At 40.4% G+C, this 18,652-nt stretch overlaps 1 protein-coding gene across 1 annotated transcript in view; it reads left to right on the top strand.

Moving 5' to 3' along the window:
* The window catches only part of ARID4A (AT-rich interaction domain 4A), a 103,692-nt gene that overhangs the window by 25,916 nt on the left and 59,124 nt on the right, over positions 1-18,652 (top strand). Inside the window, exons 6-11 of the mRNA XM_006144838.3 lie at positions 2,536-2,615; positions 2,703-2,797; positions 7,091-7,223; positions 15,760-15,839; positions 16,743-16,819; positions 17,283-17,449. Of these exons, the coding sequence (XP_006144900.1) occupies positions 2,536-2,615; positions 2,703-2,797; positions 7,091-7,223; positions 15,760-15,839; positions 16,743-16,819; positions 17,283-17,449 (632 nt within the window). The remainder of the gene's footprint in view (positions 1-2,535; positions 2,616-2,702; positions 2,798-7,090; positions 7,224-15,759; positions 15,840-16,742; positions 16,820-17,282; positions 17,450-18,652) is intronic.

Below are 18,652 nucleotides of genomic sequence, written 5' to 3'. Positions count from 1 at the left end.
AAGCTGCCAGGTTGGGACTTAAAATCGCATAGCTGACTATGTAGGATCCAGCTGCCTTAAACTCTGTGCCACCACTTGGCCTTAAAATAGCCTTAAAAAACTAAAAAAAGGATTCTGGATTATGATTATATAGATAATGAAATAAAAAGATTCTAATATATTTTTAAATCAAAATAATACAGAATTTCCTGGGAACCAGCAGATGGCATGATGATTAAGGCTCTGGACACTCCCATATGGCCTACTGCAGTTCGAGTCTTGGACCTGGAGGCTTGCTTTCTCACTTTCCTTCTTTTTCTCTGTCTCTCTCTGGTCATATTAAAGATAAAAATGAATGAATAAGTAGAATTAAATACATCTTTAAAAAATATATAGAATTTCCTTTTATTAATAGCAACCTACTTGGGGCTAGCCAGTGGCTCCTACATGGGTGTTTGCAAGGTTGGAGTCATTTAACTAGGTGTGCCCAAAATCCTGAAGGGAGAGGTGGCGAAAGGGAATGGTGGTGTGACCATACCCCATGGGGGTTGTTTTCTTGCTTTCTTACTCTCTCTCTCTCTTTCTCTCTCTATGTTGTTTTGGTGAGGAAATATGCCATCTAGCAAAAAAAAAAAAAAAAGGCAACCTACTCTGTTAAAATGGAAAAGCATCTAAAATTTTGCAAGTTAAAGTTAAATCTTAATCATTTTTATATACTTTATATATACTCTTCTATGACTATTTCCCACCCCATAAGATGCACATTGTTGGGGGCTAGCAAGATGGCATATGGTTATGTCGCTGGACTTCCACGTAGTCAACCGTGGTGTGAGTCCCAGACCTCTCAACTTAAACTCAAGCTGGGCACGTGTGCATGTATGCCCAAAGTCCTGAGAGGAGAATGGAGGAGAAGGGATTGCGCCGTGGACGTCCCTCCAGGGGGGTGATTTCTCACTTTCTGTCTATCTGTTTCTCTGATGAGCCCTCGCACCCTGTTGCATAAATCTCTCGGGGCTGGCAGGTAGCATGGTGGTTAAGGGCGCTAGACTCCCATGTAGCCGACCACAGCTCGAGTCCTAGACCTGATGTCTTGCTTTCTCTTTCTCTGTCTCTGTCCCTCTCTGGTCAAATTAAAAAATAAATAACGTTAAATAAAGTCTCTAAGAAAAAAAAGATGTATGTTATTGAATTAATATACATTTTAAGTATTGGACATTAGGATTTTCTCTCTCTCTCTCTGTATATAGATATCTATATGTTTATATATATATATAGACATATAGATATTATACACTTTCTTTTTGTTGTTAATTCATTGATTGCTTATGACTCATCAGAGAGAGTGAATGCACTCCCCCAATGGGATATGATCATGCTACAATTCTTTTTCCTCCATTTCTCCTTCTTGTATGTGAATATATACACAGGTGCCCAGCATGTTTTTCAAGCTGCCTGGGCCTGGATTCAAATTATACTTGGTCATGTGAGATCTGGCTCCCAAGTATAGAACTTAAGCATTACACCAGGTTACTAACCCTGTCTTTTTATGTTTTATTTCCTCATAATCTTGTGCAAACAGATATCTTCTGAGGGCATGTTCTTTCTTTTCTTTTTTCTTTTTTTTTTTTTTCTTTTTTAGATTTTTAACATCAGGCACATGTGCTCATTGGAGGGAGACACAGAAAGGAAAAGTAAGAAATCAGCTCCTGTGGGGGCTGTCCATGCTGTAGTTCTTTTTCTTCCATTGTTTTCTCAGGACTTTGGGCATACACACACATGTGCCCGGTGAGATTTTTCAAGCCACCAGGTCCGGGACTCAAACCATGGTCAGCCATGTGGGAGTTCAGTGCCTTCACCACCACTCCATCTGCTAGCCCCTTTGATTATTCTTTTTTGTTGTTGTTAGGTTTTTGTTATAGGGTATTTGCACTCACCAGAGAAACAAAGACTGAGAGAGGGAAAGTGAGAAATCATATCCCAGCCAAGATGGCCACACCACAATCCTTTCTCCTCCATTCTCTTGGGATTTGGGCAAGCACACACACACACTTGGCATGAGTTTCAGGCTGCTGGTTCCAGGACTTGAACCACCATCGGACAAAAGTTCAAAGAGAGGGAAAAGAAGAAAGCAAGCTGCCAGGTCCAGGATTTAAACCATAGTCAGTCATATGAGAATCTAGCACCTTAACCTCTATCTCACCTGCTGGCCCAGCCTAATGCTTCTTTTTATAAGCCATATTTTTTTTCTCATTCTTCTGGGATTGGAGGTAACTTAATATTTCAACTTTGACTAGGTTATTAATGAGTTAAGAACATGGTTCTGTAGTGATAATAATTGAAAGGAGAGGAAATACTTCAGCATTGGGGCAATCACTTAACCTACGTTTGGTATCTATAGCATGAAAAACTTAGTAAGTTCAATTTAAAAGTTTTTTTTTTTTTAATGAGTAACAAATAATGGTTTTTACAAATATCGATACCAAGAATAGTACTCTGCAGTAAAGTTATTATTTTAGTAGCATGCATAAATTATCTAATATCTTCTGCTTATTGTAGTGTTTGATGACGGTGATGAGAGAACATTGAGACGGACCTCACTTTGCCTGAAAGGGGAGAGACATTTTGCAGAGAGCGAGGTAAAATGATATGGTTGGACCCTTTGGGTTGAGCAACAGCTACTGCTCTAGAGGTAAAATTTGATTTAATTCATGTTTCTAATCCAGACACTTGACCAACTTCCATTAACAAATCCAGAGCATTTTGGAACTCCAGTAATTGCAAAGAAGACAAACAGAGGAAGGCGGTCCTCTCTTCCTATGTGAGTTTCTTCATATGTGGTATCATTACAGTTGCAGTGATTACAGCATTAAACATGTGATTTTCCTAGAAAGATTATATTTGTTTGTACAACCTTTCCATAGCAGCTTATAGCCTTAGGTTATAAATTTGCAGGCAGGCCCCATGGTCTGGTAGTTAAGGCAGCTGGATCTCACATACCAGCCACTGGGCTCCATCCAGGCCCTGTTCGCTTGAAAACAGGCCAGGCATATGTGTGTGTGTGTGTACCCAGAATTCCATCAGGATGGAGTAATGGAGAGGGGATTGCAATGTGGTCATACTACTTAGGGGGTACTTTGTCCCTCTTCCTCTCTGTTTTGTTCCCCTTTCTCTCTTCTCTGGCAAAATTAAAAAAAAAAAAAAAAAAAAAAATGACTTCAAGCAAATCCTTTTGGGGTATTTGTTTTGTTGTTTTTGTTTTTAAGGCGGTGGATATTTGGGGCAGAATTTCTCCATGTCAAGATCCTCCTGGGAACCAGCAGTTAACGTAATGGCTATGTCGCTGGACTCCCACGTAGTCGACCGTGGTTCATGTCCCGGACCCAGTGGCTTAAAACTCACGCCGGGCGCGTGTGCGTGCGTGCCCAAGATCCCGAGAGGAGAATGGAGGAGAAGGGATTGTGGCGTGACCATCCCCCCTGGGGGGTGATTTCTCGCTTTCTGTCTCTATGTCTCTCTCTGTCTGTCTGGCGAGCGCACGCGCCCTATAGCGAAAAACCTCTCCAAAAAAAAAAAAAAAAGATCCTCCTCCCCTAGCCTTCAAGTTAGCTAGAACTAGAGGTGCACACCAGTGGCTGGCCTATTTAATTTGGGGCAGCCATTGGACCCAGCCCACATGGACTCACCACTGTGAAGCTTGTATGACCACAGCTGGGCCAGCTCTTAATTATTTCCATTACTTTGAACAAGAATGATCATAATTCCTTTCCAAAAAAAGCTAGTTTTGTTTTAAATTACATTGCCAAAGTCCTTGACTGATGTGATGATTTTCCTATTTATATGAGTGTGTGTTTTTCTACTTTCTTATTTTAAAAATATGTCAAAAACTTAAATATTACGAGAACAATATAATGAACTTTCACTTACTCATTGCCTAGATTCCCTAGTTAACTTTTTTTGGGCACATTTCCTCTTTACCAGTTTCCTTTTTTTTTTTTTTTCTTATTTTGAGAGAGAGAGATTTTGCTATAGGGCGCATGCACTCACCAGAGAGACAGAAAGTGAGAAATTACCCTTTAGGGTGATGGCCACACCACAGTCCCTTCTCCTCCATTCTCCTCTCGGGATCTTGAGCATGCATGCACATGTGCCCAGCATGAGTTTTAAGCCACCAGGTCCAGGATTCGAACCATGGTCCACTACATGGGAGTCCAGTGACAACTTTTAAGTCATCTGCTGATCCCCCTATTTCCTTTTTATATATTGATATTGTACTTATTTTATTGTTTGTTTGTTTGTTTTATTTTTTAAAAATTGCAAGACACAGTATGCTTGCCAGAATGATAGAGAGAGGGAGAAAGCATTCATTGATGTGTCATGGTCATGCTATATCCTTTCTTCTCCGTTTCTCTGTCCTTTTGGGATTTGGACATGCACACACACGCGCACATGCCCAACATCTTTTTTTCCCTCTTTCTTTTAAAGTTTTTGTCATTGGAAGCATGTACTCTCCAGAGAGATAAGAGACAGTGAGAGGGAGAGTGAGAAGTCACCCCTTGTGGGAGATGGCCACGCCACAAGCCCTTCTCTTCCTTTCTCCTCTTGGAATTTGGGACATGTACGCACACATACCTGGCGTGAGTCTCAAGCCACAGGGTCTGGGATTTGAACTGTAGTTGGCCATATTGTAGTCCGGTGCCTTAACCACCACACTACCTGCTGGTGCCTCCCAACGTGTTTTTCAAGCCTCTGAAGTCAGGACTCTAATTAGCCATGTGGGATCTGGCTCTCATAACCACTAGGCTACAGGACCAGCCCTATAACTTTTTAAATTTTATTTTGTAGGGAACCAGCAGTTAGCGTAATTGCTATGTCGCTGGACTCCAACGTAGTCGACCATGGTTCGTGTCCTGGACCTGGTGGCTTAAAACTCACGCCTGGCGCATGTGTATGCGTGCCCAAGATCCCGAGAGGAGAATGGAGGAGAAGGGATTGCGGCGTGGCCATCCCCCCGGGGGGTGATTTCTCGCTTTCTCTGTCTCTCTCTGTCTGTCTGGCGAGCACACGTGCTCTATAGCAAAAACCTCTCAAAAAAATTTTTTTTTTATTTTGTAGAACCATCTGAGAGGAAATGGCAAGCATTATTTACCCTTAAATACTCAAGAACAAGAAATTTTATTTTACATAATCAAAGTATGAATATCAAAATCAGAAAATTTAACATTGATGGGATACTTTTATCTAATAATTTGTAGTCAATATTTCAAATTTTGGGGCCATGTGAGTCTAGCGCCTTAACTACTACACCATCTGTTGGCCCTAGGAAATAATATTTCGAAACCATGATCCAGGTACTGGATGTACTCATTGCTGCTTGGGTGGGTATATAATGAAGACTAAGAAAGCAAAAGTCAAATAACACGTAAGCTGTATATGAGCAAGTAATAAAAGACTCTAAGTTGGAGTTAAGTATATTTATATATATGAACTCTAATCTTCACAAAAACTTGCAAGATAGTCTCATTTTATAGCTGAGAAAATTGGAAATGATAATGTCTTGTCAGTTTTTGTGGGGTTAGATAATATATATAAATTTATTACTGTATAATAGAAATTCAGTCCATGATATATACTTAATGAATCATTAATGCCTAGGTTTTTTTTTTATAAACTAGCCCCATTGACTTTTTATTTATTTATTTATTTATTTTGATAGATTTTTGCCATAAGGTTCATGAGCTCACCAGAGAGACAGAAGAGACATAAAGACAGAAAGCAAGAAATCACCCCCTCTCCCGGGGAGGGAAGGAGATGGCCACGCTGCAGTCTCCTCTCCTCCATTCTCCTCTTGGGATGTTGGGCTTGCACACACACATGCCTGGCATGAGTTTCAAGCTGCCGGGTCCGGGACTTGAACGGCGGTCGACCACCTGGGAGTCCAGCACTTTAACCACTACACCACCTGCTGATTCTTAGCCCCATTGACTTTTACTGAAAGCTTACTTATACATATTTTTGCATAATTTTATCAAGTCGAGTCATCTGGTTTTTTAGAGTACAGATTTGAAGAAGCAAACAGAGGTATCAGAAGGAAAGAGCAGATTAATAGATGCAGAGCATAAAGGAAGAAACATGGAGCTAGACAGCTGACAATTCTGTGAGAGGAAAAGGAATAAAACCTTGAAAAGATAAAAAAAAAAACTTAAGTGTTTTTGAGCTATTTAACAAGTTACTAGCTCTGTATACTTTACTAAACTCCACTGGTATCAGTGTATTGTAGGATATCTTTAAGAAGATGTCAAAATACTCATTACATATTCCTCAAGAAGTCATGCAAGAGTACATATTCATTTTTATTTTTAAAAATTTATAGTTTGAAAATTAATACTGATTGTTGACACTTAAGGGTAAACTTTAGCTATCCAAATAAGATGCCTGCATAATCCCTCATGTATTTTATTGTATATTTTTGTAGCCTGTTAGAAAGTTCAAATTATACTATCTGTGTTTGGAATAAAAAAAGTAGAAGAGTAATCTTTTTTAACAAATGTATTTGGCATTAACTAGTAGTGCGTATAGGCTTTTCTGTCCCAATTGATGGCTGGCCATGAGAGACTAACACTAAGAACTCTGATCTAGCGAAGTGAATTCAGAGTTATCATAAACAGCTTCACAATGCTTCTGTGGAGTTAAGGAAGTATCTGTCTCAGCCCAGCCAATGGCATGGTGGTTAAGGCATCTGGATCTCACGTAGCCAGCTGTGTGAGGTTTGATTCCTGGACCTGGTAGCCTGTGTGCGTGTGCCCAAAAGGATCCAAAAAGGAGAAATGGAAAAGAAAGGATTGTGGCATGGCTGTCCCCCATGACAGGTCCTTTCTCACTGTCTCTCTCGTTCTCTCAGTCTCTCTCCAGTGAGCATACTCACCCTCTGGCAAAGTATATAAATATATAAGCTAAAAAAAGCTATTAATCTCTTCAGTTCCAATAAGAGTGAAGAGGCTACTACTTCAGGGTAGTTCATTAGGAGCTGAATTGAATGCATTACAGTCACACCAGGGTGACTATATCAAATATGTTTATGTTGGAATGATGATCAAATTATTCTACCTTTTAGTACGGAAGATGAAAAGGAAGAAGAAAGTAGTGAAGAAGAAGATGAAGATAAACGACGCCTCAATGATGAATTATTAGGAAAAGTTGTAAGTGTAGTATCTACAACTGAGAGGACTGAATGGTATCCTGCTTTGGTAAGTAAGGATTCTTTGTAAAGTTAAATCAATCATGTAAATATTTGTTTAAAATGGATGATTTTTTTCCATGTTGCTGAGGCTGAGATTCAAACCCTCGTCTGCCATGAGGGATCCATCTTCCTCTACACGGCATTTATTCACTGAGCTATGGGATAGCCCCTAGAATGGATTTTTTTTTTTTAATGAAAATATTTTGAAAGTATTACACAAATGTAATTTGCACTGTATTGCAGATTTGAAATTTGGGGCCAGTGGGTGGTGTGTTGGTTAAGGCTGCTGGATGCCTCATGGCCGACTGTGCCATTTGAATCCTGGACCTGGTAGCTTGAAAACCATACCAGGTACATGTGTACACATGCCCCAAATCCTGATAGAGCAGAGCAAAAGGGATTGTGGCATGGCCATTCTCCTTGGGGGGTGATTTCTCACTTTCCCACTGTCTCTCTCTCTCTCTCTGGTAAGCCCATGCACCCTTTAGCAAATTAAAAAAAAAAAAAATTTAGTCATAATCAGGCCCAAAACAGTTCACTTTCTTTTGCTATTCTCCTTCTTTTACTCTCTGTAACCATTTATTGGGATCTTTTCATTTCTTCCCTCAAAATGTGTCCAGTGCTTCTATTTCTTCTTTTTTGTAGAGGTTTTGGATTTGGGGCATTTGTACTCACCAGCGAGTGAGAGACAGAGACAGTGAGAGAGAAAGTGAGAAGTCACCCCCCGGAATCCTGGACCTGGTAGCTTGAAAACCATACCAGGTACATGTGTACACATGCCCCAAATCCTGATAGAGCAGAGCAAAAGGGATTGTGGCATGGCCATTCTCCTTGGGGGGTGATTTCTCACTTTCCCACTGTCTCTCTCTCTCTCTCTGGTAAGCCCATGCACCCTTTAGCAAATTAAAAAAAAAAAAAATTTAGTCATAATCAGGCCCAAAACAGTTCACTTTCTTTTGCTATTCTCCTTCTTTTACTCTCTGTAACCATTTATTGGGATCTTTTCATTTCTTCCCTCAAAATGTGTCCAGTGCTTCTATTTCTTCTTTTTTGTAGAGGTTTTGGATTTGGGGCATTTGTACTCACCAGCGAGTGAGAGACAGAGACAGTGAGAGAGAAAGTGAGAAGTCACCCCCCGCTGCCCCGTGCTCTCCCCCACTCCTGGGGGATGGCCATGCCACAATCCCTTCTCCTCTGTTCTCCTCCTGTGATCTTGGGCACCCGGCGTGAGTTTCAAGCTGCAGTTTCAGTGACTTGAAGTGGAGTCAGTGAACTCCCACGTAGCTCCAACTGCAGTTGGTGATTTGGGAATCCACTGACGTAACCATCAGTAGGTTTTCATTTTGTTCCTTTTTTTTTTAATCTCCTATTTTCAGTATAAACTCTCAGGTTCTTCCTTAATTGCCTACTACATAAGCTACTTCACTCCTCTAAGCTATTAATCCTGCTTTAAATTAATTAGTGTTAACTGAGGGTCTGCAGTGAGTTCTAGTTTGTTCTAAATTCTATAGAAGGTAGAAGAGTACGAGACTTGCAATCTATTGCCCTCAAGAAGCTTACTATACAAATCTGAGAGATCATATAGTAATTACAGATTATGCAGTAAAGTTTTTGGTACCTACGCTAGAATTGAACAAGGGAGTACTGGAAAGCAAGGACTCACCTAGTTGTTTTACCATTGGTTTCTTTTTATCCTATGGCCGGAGGGCATGTGCACTACTTGACAGAGAGAGAAAGCACCCTCCACAGGGGTGTGGTCATGCCACAATCCTTTTTTCTCCCATTTATGCGTCCCATCAGGATTTTGAACATGCACACACAAGTGTCCAGTCTATATTTCAAGCTGCGACAGGGTCAGGATTTAAACTGCAGTCGGCCATGAGAGATCTGGCTCCCGATACACAGTGCTTAAGTGCTGTGCTGCAAGGCCAGCCCCATCACCTAGATTTTAAGGATAGTTTTGGAAATGGCAAGTCTTAGTTGAGCTGATAGAGAAAACTAACCTTTGCTTACACAGAAAAAGAATGTTGAAAGAAAATTATTTTAGGAGAGGACTCAAAAATACTTAGTAATGCCTGACTTCACTTCTTCCTCTTCTTCTTCCTTCTCCCTCTTAAATACTTCTCAAAGTTCAGCTCAAGTATTCTGGTCTCTATAGTGTCTCCTCTAGGCAGTCTTTTTTTTTTTTTTTTTTTGAGAGGTTTTTTTCGCTATAGGGCGCGTGCGCTCGCCAGACAGACAGAGAGAGACATAGAGACAGACAGCGAGAAATCACCCCCCAGGGGGGGGGGTCACGCCGCAATCCCTTCTCCTCCATTCTCCTCTCGGGATCTTGGGCACGTCCGCACACGTGCCCGGCGTGAGTTTTAAGCCCCCGGGTCCGGGACGCGACCCACGGTCGACTACGTGGGAGGCCAGCGACATAGCCATTACGCTAACTGCTGGTTCCCTCCTCTAGGCAGTCTTTTTTTTTTTTTTTTTGGAGAGGTTTTTCGCTATAGGGCGCGTGCGCTCGCCAGACAGACAGAGAGAGACATAGAGACAGACAGCGAGAAATCACCCCCCAGGGGGGGGGGTCACGCCGCAATCCCTTCTCCTCCATTCTCCTCTCGGGATCTTGGGCACGTCCGCACACGTGCCCGGCGTGAGTTTTAAGCCCCCGGGTCCGGGACGCGACCCACGGTCGACTACGTGGGAGGCCAGCGACATAGCCATTACGCTAACTGCTGGTTCCCTCCTCTAGGCAGTCTTTTTTTTTTTTTTTTTGGAGAGGTTTTTCGCTATAGGGCGCGTGCGCTCGCCAGACAGACAGAGAGAGACATAGAGACAGACAGCGAGAAATCACCCCCCAGGGGGGGGGGTCACGCCGCAATCCCTTCTCCTCCATTCTCCTCTCGGGATCTTGGGCACGTCCGCACACGTGCCCGGCGTGAGTTTTAAGCCCCCGGGTCCGGGACGCGACCCACGGTCGACTACGTGGGAGGCCAGCGACATAGCCATTACGCTAACTGCTGGTTCCCTCCTCTAGGCAGTCTTTTTTTTTTTTTTTTTGGAGAGGTTTTTCGCTATAGGGCGCGTGCGCTCGCCAGACAGACAGAGAGAGACATAGAGACAGACAGCGAGAAATCACCCCCCAGGGGGGGGGGTCACGCCGCAATCCCTTCTCCTCCATTCTCCTCTCGGGATCTTGGGCACGTCCGCACACGTGCCCGGCGTGAGTTTTAAGCCCCCGGGTCCGGGACGCGACCCACGGTCGACTACGTGGGAGGCCAGCGACATAGCCATTACGCTAACTGCTGGTTCCCTCCTCTAGGCAGTCTTTTTTTTTTTTTTTTTGGAGAGGTTTTTCGCTATAGGGCGCGTGCGCTCGCCAGACAGACAGAGAGAGACATAGAGACAGACAGCGAGAAATCACCCCCCAGGGGGGGGGGTCACGCCGCAATCCCTTCTCCTCCATTCTCCTCTCGGGATCTTGGGCACGTCCGCACACGTGCCCGGCGTGAGTTTTAAGCCCCCGGGTCCGGGACGCGACCCACGGTCGACTACGTGGGAGGCCAGCGACATAGCCATTACGCTAACTGCTGGTTCCCTCCTCTAGGCAGTCTTTTTTTTTTTTTTTTTGGAGAGGTTTTTCGCTATAGGGCGCGTGCGCTCGCCAGACAGACAGAGAGAGACATAGAGACAGACAGCGAGAAATCACCCCCCAGGGGGGGGGGTCACGCCGCAATCCCTTCTCCTCCATTCTCCTCTCGGGATCTTGGGCACGTCCGCACACGTGCCCGGCGTGAGTTTTAAGCCCCCGGGTCCGGGACGCGACCCACGGTCGACTACGTGGGAGGCCAGCGACATAGCCATTACGCTAACTGCTGGTTCCCTCCTCTAGGCAGTCTTTTTTTTTTTTTTTTTGGAGAGGTTTTTCGCTATAGGGCGCGTGCGCTCGCCAGACAGACAGAGAGAGACATAGAGACAGACAGCGAGAAATCACCCCCCAGGGGGGGGGGTCACGCCGCAATCCCTTCTCCTCCATTCTCCTCTCGGGATCTTGGGCACGTCCGCACACGTGCCCGGCGTGAGTTTTAAGCCCCCGGGTCCGGGACGCGACCCACGGTCGACTACGTGGGAGGCCAGCGACATAGCCATTACGCTAACTGCTGGTTCCCTCCTCTAGGCAGTCTTAACATAAGTATACTCTTTTTCTGAGTTTTGGTATTATTTATTATTTCTAATAATTGTAGTGGCACAAAAATGTGTCTCAGATTAGATTATAATTATTTTTTGTTTTTAAGTTTTTTGCCATAGGGCTTGTGGGCTCACCGAGAGAGACAGAGAAGGAAAGTGAGAAATCACCCCCCCCCTTCCCTAGAGGATGGCTGTGTCATAATCCCTTCTCTGTTTTTCTCTTGGGATCTTGGCCAGACACACACACATATGGTGTGATTTTCAAGCCACTGGATCTAGGGCTCAGTGCACCATCAGCCATGTGGGAATCAAGTGCTTTAAACACCTGCTGGACCCTAGTTTATAATTTTTAAAGAATGAAAACTATTCTTTAGATTTCTATACACATGTGAATACGTTACTAATTTCTAGACAGTTTACCATAGGAAAATTCTGAAGCTCTTTTGAACCTTTACAGCTATATAGGCAAATAAATAAATTCATAAAAATGAATAAATGGGTTTGGATTCAAAATATTCCGATCACATATTGCTAAGAGTTGGGATATTTTGTTTTTGTTTATTTATTTAACAAATTCCTTTGTTTACTCAACAGATTTATCATTTGCCAGGTGATGACACAAAATTAAAAGATGAAAAGATATGTAAGATACATTCTTACATTTGAGGATTTTGTATCTAATGCAGAGAATAATACAATTAATATAAAATAACATGTTTAATATTGAGACCTCTTGGTCTGAGAAATTACATTTACTTGAAAATACAGAAAGCCTCATGAAGCAGGTACTTTGACATGAGTCTTGAAGGATTTAAAGTAAGTAGGCAGAACTTCGCCGGAGGCCTTTCTTGGAGAAAATGGGATAAAGGAAAAGCAGAGGGTTTGTTCACTCCCTGGGAATCCATTTTGGCTAAATATTAGATAAGTAGATAAGTAGAGAAGAAATAGGCAATATAACTACAAAGATACTTTGACCTAGGGAAGAAGGACTTTTAAAAATACATGGAGGGGATAGCAGGTAATATGGTGGTTAGGGTGCTGGACTCCCACATGGCCAACTATGGTTCGAGTCCCAGACCTGGCAACTTGCTTTCTCTCTCTTCCTCTGGTGAACACATGTGCCCATAACAAATGAAAAATAACAATAAGTAGATAAATCTTTTTAAAAAAAATCCACCTAAGGAATTTGGACATACAGAAGAATGATGTTATTTGAGCTGCATATAGGAAGCAGTAGTATGTTGGATCGATTGTTGTTGGAGATACTGAACATGGCAGGAATCAATTTGGAGTCCATTTGAGTAGCTCCATGATGAGGTAATTAGGCTTGGGTTGTGCCTACCCATCCTTTAAGATGCTGAGACTTTTACCATGAGCCTATGCTGCCATACCTTTCCTTTCTAAGTTGGGTTAAATCTTCTTCCTTGATATTTTCATATAATCCTTTGCCTGGTGGTGTCATTTACTTATCTTCCATTGGGTTCTTTTTGTGTATTGCTTTACATTTACCCCTCCTTTATGCTATTAGCTCCTTGAAGGTAGGCTTGACTATATTATTAGTTTAATAATTACCAGCACCTAGCAAACAGATGAACAAAATATACTTCCCAATGTTAAGACAGTTAATGTGTCTGCCAAGAATAATTGTCTGTATGTACATTATTTAATATAGTCATGAACCATATGTGTCTAGGTTTTAACTGTAGGGCACGTGTGCTCGCCAGAGAGACAGAGAGACAGAACGTGAGAAATCACCCCTCAGGGGGGATTGCCTCGCCACAGTCGCTTCTTCTCCATTCTCCTCTCGGGATCTTGGGCACACACACACACACACACCCGGCATGAGTTTAAGCCACCAGGCCCGGGACTCAAACCACGGTTGACTACATGGGAGTTCAGTGACATAGCCATTATGCTAACTGCTGGTCCCAGATATTTGATAGTTTTTAAAAGTTAAGTTGAAAAGCTCTTTTCTGGGGCCAGTGGGTGGTGCGCATTGTGGTTAGGGGCCAACCACAGTTTGCGTCCCGGACCTGTCAGCTTGCTTTCTCACTTGCTCTCTGTCTCTTTCTCTACCACTCTGGTCACATTTAAATAAGTAAATACATAAAATAAATAAAGTTAAGGGGCTGGCAGGTGGTGTGTTGGTTAAGGGCACTAGACTCCCACATAGCTGACTGTGGTTTGAGTCTCGGATCTGGTGGCTTGCTTTCTTAATTTCCCTCTCTCTCTCTGTCCCTCTTTGGTCAAATTAAAATAACTAAATAAAATTAAATGAAATAATTATTTAAAAAGGAAAGAAAAAAAAGCTATTTGCTAATTTCTTCTTTTTCAGTTTTGCTATAGGGTACATGCACTTGCCAGAGAGAAATAGATAGAGGGAAATCACCCCCTGGGGGGATGGCCATGTACAGTACCTTCTCCAATCTCCTCAGGATTTTGGGCACACATGCCCATGCACCCAACATGATTTTCGAACTGTTGGCCCAGGGACTTGATCCGCAGTTGACCACATGTGAGTCCAGCACCTTAACCACTATGCCACCTCATGGTCCCTTGATTTGTTTTAATTACTAAAAATTGTACAGGCTGGGACCAGCACATGGTGTGGTGCTTAAGGTACTGGACTCACACAGTTCAATATGTTTTTTTTTTTTTAATAATTATTTATTTAATTTTATTTATTCATCCATTTATTTTAATTTTACCAGAGAGAGACACAGAGAGAGAGAGGGGAAGTGAGGAAGCAAGCCACCAGGTCCAGGACTTGAACTGTGGTGAGCCATGTGGGAGTGTCCAGCGCCTTAACCACCACGCCACCCGTTGGTCCCAGTTCAATATGTTTTGAGCCCCAGACTCAGTGGCTTGCAAATCATACTGGTCACATGTTCAGGCATTCATGTCTAAACCCTGAAGAGAATGGAGAAGGAATTTTGGTGTGTCCATTACCCCCTGGGTGATTTCTCACTTTTCTTCTGTCTCTCTCCAACAAGCACATGCACCCTATGGCAAAAACCTAAAATCCTTTAAAAAATATTTGTACATGCTCTGGTAAAAAAGGGAACTTAAATGTCTTTATATCAATAATCAGATTTTTAATTTAACCTGGTTCTAATATATTATTTAAAATGATAATACGTCCAGTATTCATCATACATTGTACATTTTATATCTTGGGTAATAAATGAATTATAATTTAACCTGGAATAAATTTTGATTTTTTTAAAGATTTTTGGCATAGAGTGTGCCAGAGGAGAGACAGAGGGAGGGAAAATAAGAAGTCAACCCCCAGGAGAGATGCCCATGCTGCAATTCCTTCTCCTCCATTCTTCTCTTAGGATTTTTGGCATGTACACACATGCCCCCAGTGTGTAAATCCTGGTTTATTATTATTATATTTTTTAAGAATTATTTATTTGTGGGGCCAGCAGGTGGCATGGTGGTTAAGGGTATTGGACTCCCACGTGGCTGACCACAGTTTGAGTCCCAGACCTTGCTTTCTCACTTTCTCTCTCTCTCTGGTCAAATAAATAAATAAATAAATGTTAAATTAAAAAATAATTAAAAACAATTATTTGGGGGTCTGGCAGGTGGTGTGGTGGTTAAAGGCACTGGACTCCCACATGGCTGACCATGGTTTGAGTCCCAGACCTGGTGGCTTGCTTTCTCACTTTCCCTTTCTCTGTCTGGTCAAAATTTTAAAAAAAATAATAAAATAATGGATTTAAATAAACAGTTCTTCACAAAAAAGATTTATTTATTTGGGGCTGGCAGGTGGCATGGTAGTTAAGGCACTGGACTCTCAGATGGTTGACCATAGTTCAAATCCTAGACCTAGTGGCTTCCTTTCCCACTTTCCCTCTCCTTCTGTGTGTCTCTCTCTGGTCAAATCAAAGAATAATAATAATAAATTAAAACTTAACATTATAAATATTAATTCATTTATTATTATAATTTTTAAAAATTCACTGGAGAGAGAGAAAGAGAAATTGAGAAAACAAGCTGCCAGGTCTGGGATTCAAACTGTGGTCAGCCATGTTGGAGTCTAGCACCTTAAGCACCGTGCCACCTGCCAGCCTCAGTCCTGTTAATTTTTAACATAGTGGTCATATTTAAATTTATATTTTATTAATTATTTCATCATTTAATGAGTATAAAGTACTTAAATACTTAATAAACTAATATGCTAAACAGAAATTATAAGAGCTTTTGTAAGTAATCATTAATACTTTAATGGAAGGTATATACAATGAAGCTGTTTCTTGTAAAATAATTCATTTGAGAAGGTAGCGGATCCAACATTCCTCTTTAATTTTTCTGAGCAAGGCAAATAAGAATCATTCTGTTTGGATTTTACATTTCAGGTAGTATCTCCCAGCTGTAATGATGACATCACAGTGAAAAAGGATCAGTGTTTAGTGCGATCATTTATCGATTCTAAATTGTGAGTAATGACTTACTTAATGTTACATGGGAGTAAAAAATGGAATCACAGTGATAGACACCCCACACATAAGAATTTATTTTTAAAAGTCTAATCATTTATGAACTAAGAAATTGAGCTCTAAAATGTTTTGACCTCTTATAATATAAGTGGGGTTTTTATTGATTAACTTTATATGAAACTGAATAGTATGTGAGGACAATATTAAAAAGAGGTTTTTTTAATAACACATGGTATTGATTTTTTCTTAATTATAAGATTCATTTTTATCATTTATTAGTATGTCTGTCATTGTTACTATTAACTGTGAAGTTATTTTTTTAATGGAATTTATGTAACTAGAATACTATTTTTCTGACTAAAAACCAGAGAAACATTCCCCTAGCCACACCTTTGCTTTGTTTCCAAAAAATCATAAAGTCTAAAACTACATACATTTTTTGAGTTACATTTAATTCTCTGTGAAAATTTGATATCATAGTATAGTCTACAATGATTAAAAACTAATACTTATTAGTAATTAGATTTTTAACTAAAATCAATAAGAAATATTAAAAGTTAAATAGAGGTTGTTTAGAAGTGTTGCAAACATCGCGCTGATATAAATGACCCGTACTGTCTGTAGAAGGGTTGTATAGATTGAAATATTGAAATTTGTGGCTCTCAAATTACTATACTTTGAGTATGTAAAGCTTCAGAATTAAGATACTAGCTTTGCCTCATATATTACCTCTTACCCTTTATGTAAGCACTAAGATATACATGGTTTTAGCTTTTAAAACATTTTATACAAAAAGTAATCTTAGTTTTGAGGTTTACATTTGTATACGTGTTAACCCGGACTATTTAAGTGATCATTGTTAATTCATAAATGCTTTTCGTCCCCTTTATTCTTCTGTATAGTTACTCTATAGCAAGGAAGGACATTAAGGAAGTAGATATTCTCAATCTACCAGAATCTGAGCTCTCCACTAAACCAGGTAAAATAGGGATGAATCAATACATTATTTCACAGTGTGACCCTACATGGACAGTAGTGAATAAAGCCCTTTGAATACTCTGCTGTCATTTTGGCTGTTTAGAGATGATATCTACTCTTACTTAATGTTTTGGATTAAAAAATTTTTTTAAATTATTTATTTTTGCTTATTATTGTTATTATTAATTTGATCAGAGAGAGTGAGACAGTGAGACAATAAGCTGCCAGGTCGGGGTCTCAAATATTGGATTTGTAGTTTCTAGATATGTTTAACATTTTTATTTACCATTAAGAAATTTAACAGTATTCCCGAGAGGAATAATAAACACCTACACAACATTATAACTTATGAACTTATTATACCAGCTGAATTTGAATTCAGATCTTCTGACTCTGTCATGCCTGTTCTATCATTGCATGCTGCTAATTTCATCGCAACTGCTGAAGTACATTTTTACTCATAGGGCTACAGAAAGCAAGTATCTTCTTAAAAACTGGAGTTGTGCCTGACAATTGGAAAATAGACATAAGTGAAATCCTTGAGTCATCCAGCAGTGATGATGAAGATGGCCCAGCTGAGGAAAATGATGAAGAGAAGGAAAAGGAGACCAAAAAGGAAGAAGAAGAGATGGTAGGTATAACTTCATGTTTTTAACAATATAAAAAAGCATTTGAATACTCTATAGTAAAAAGTATAGCTTCATATATTTTCAGAGATTTTTCTCCATCGCTCTGTTGAGATACTTTATTATCTGCTTCTTTGCATTTCTAGCTCAATTTGATTGGGGGGTCCCAAGGAAACTTCTTGGCTCATAGCTTAGTGTGTAAAATGATTTCTGATTTATACCTATTTTAGTAAAAGGTAACAGACAAGTATTGATGTTTTTCAGGTTAATTAATCAACAAGTGAAAATTGTTTTTTGTTTTTATTTTAAAATTTCTTTTTAACTTAAGGTCTTTTTCCAAACCAGGAAAGAGGGAAGAAATATAACTTTTAGGTGTAAGAGTTTAAATATATTAATTCATTTAAACTCCTATTATATGAAGTAACCATTATCAACCTACCTCAAAGGTGGGGAAAGTGTGGTTCAGAAAGGTGAAGTAATTTTTCCAAGGTGGCACAGCTAAAACGTGGAGAATAAGGAATTGAATCCAGGTTTGACCTGTCTTAACTTTAAAACCTTACCACTTTCAGACATTTCATAATTTTTCAATAGTAATTCGAGTAAAAAACATCTAAACCCAAAGAAAGTTCTCTTGGCAGTTTGATAAATGAGGAAAAATTTAGATTGTATTTCATAAGTGCTAATGGCTTTCTTTGTAGTATTGTCATAATATTACATGCAATTGGAAATCACCCATGGAATGCCACACAATTATTTACATGAATATTGTTGTGTGTTTACTCAGCATTGTTTCGTCAAATGGGACAAATTGTTTAGTATATTTTAGATTATGGGGTAAAAGGGCTTAGGGGCAAGACAAAGAGAATGAATTTATTGAAAAAGCAGACCTATTTGAGCATGAAAATTATTTGCCAGGAAGAAAATGTGTGATTCTTGTTTCTGTTTTGTGTGTAGGAATATGAATTTATGAAATAAATTGAATATATTTGTGATGAAGAGCATACGCTATTTCTTTCCTTTTACTTCCCCTGCAGTATTTGGTTTTTTACACTCTGAAATCAGAATGGCGGTTCATACTTACAGGCTGCCTACAGAGTTGCCATAGTAACGTGCTGTTGGTTTTAAGTGAGCATGCTCGGAAAGACAGGAAGGTTTAGCAGAGGCTTGGCAGGTTGCCAATGGAGGTTTGCCAGATGCTTTGAAATGGG

Source organism: Tupaia chinensis, unplaced genomic scaffold (assembly GCF_000334495.1).
Source record: "Tupaia chinensis unplaced genomic scaffold, TupChi_1.0 Scaffold000133_1, whole genome shotgun sequence".
In the NCBI taxonomy this organism is placed as follows: Eukaryota; Metazoa; Chordata; class Mammalia; order Scandentia; family Tupaiidae; genus Tupaia; species Tupaia belangeri.
This window is presented reverse-complemented; position numbering and strand designations above follow the sequence as displayed.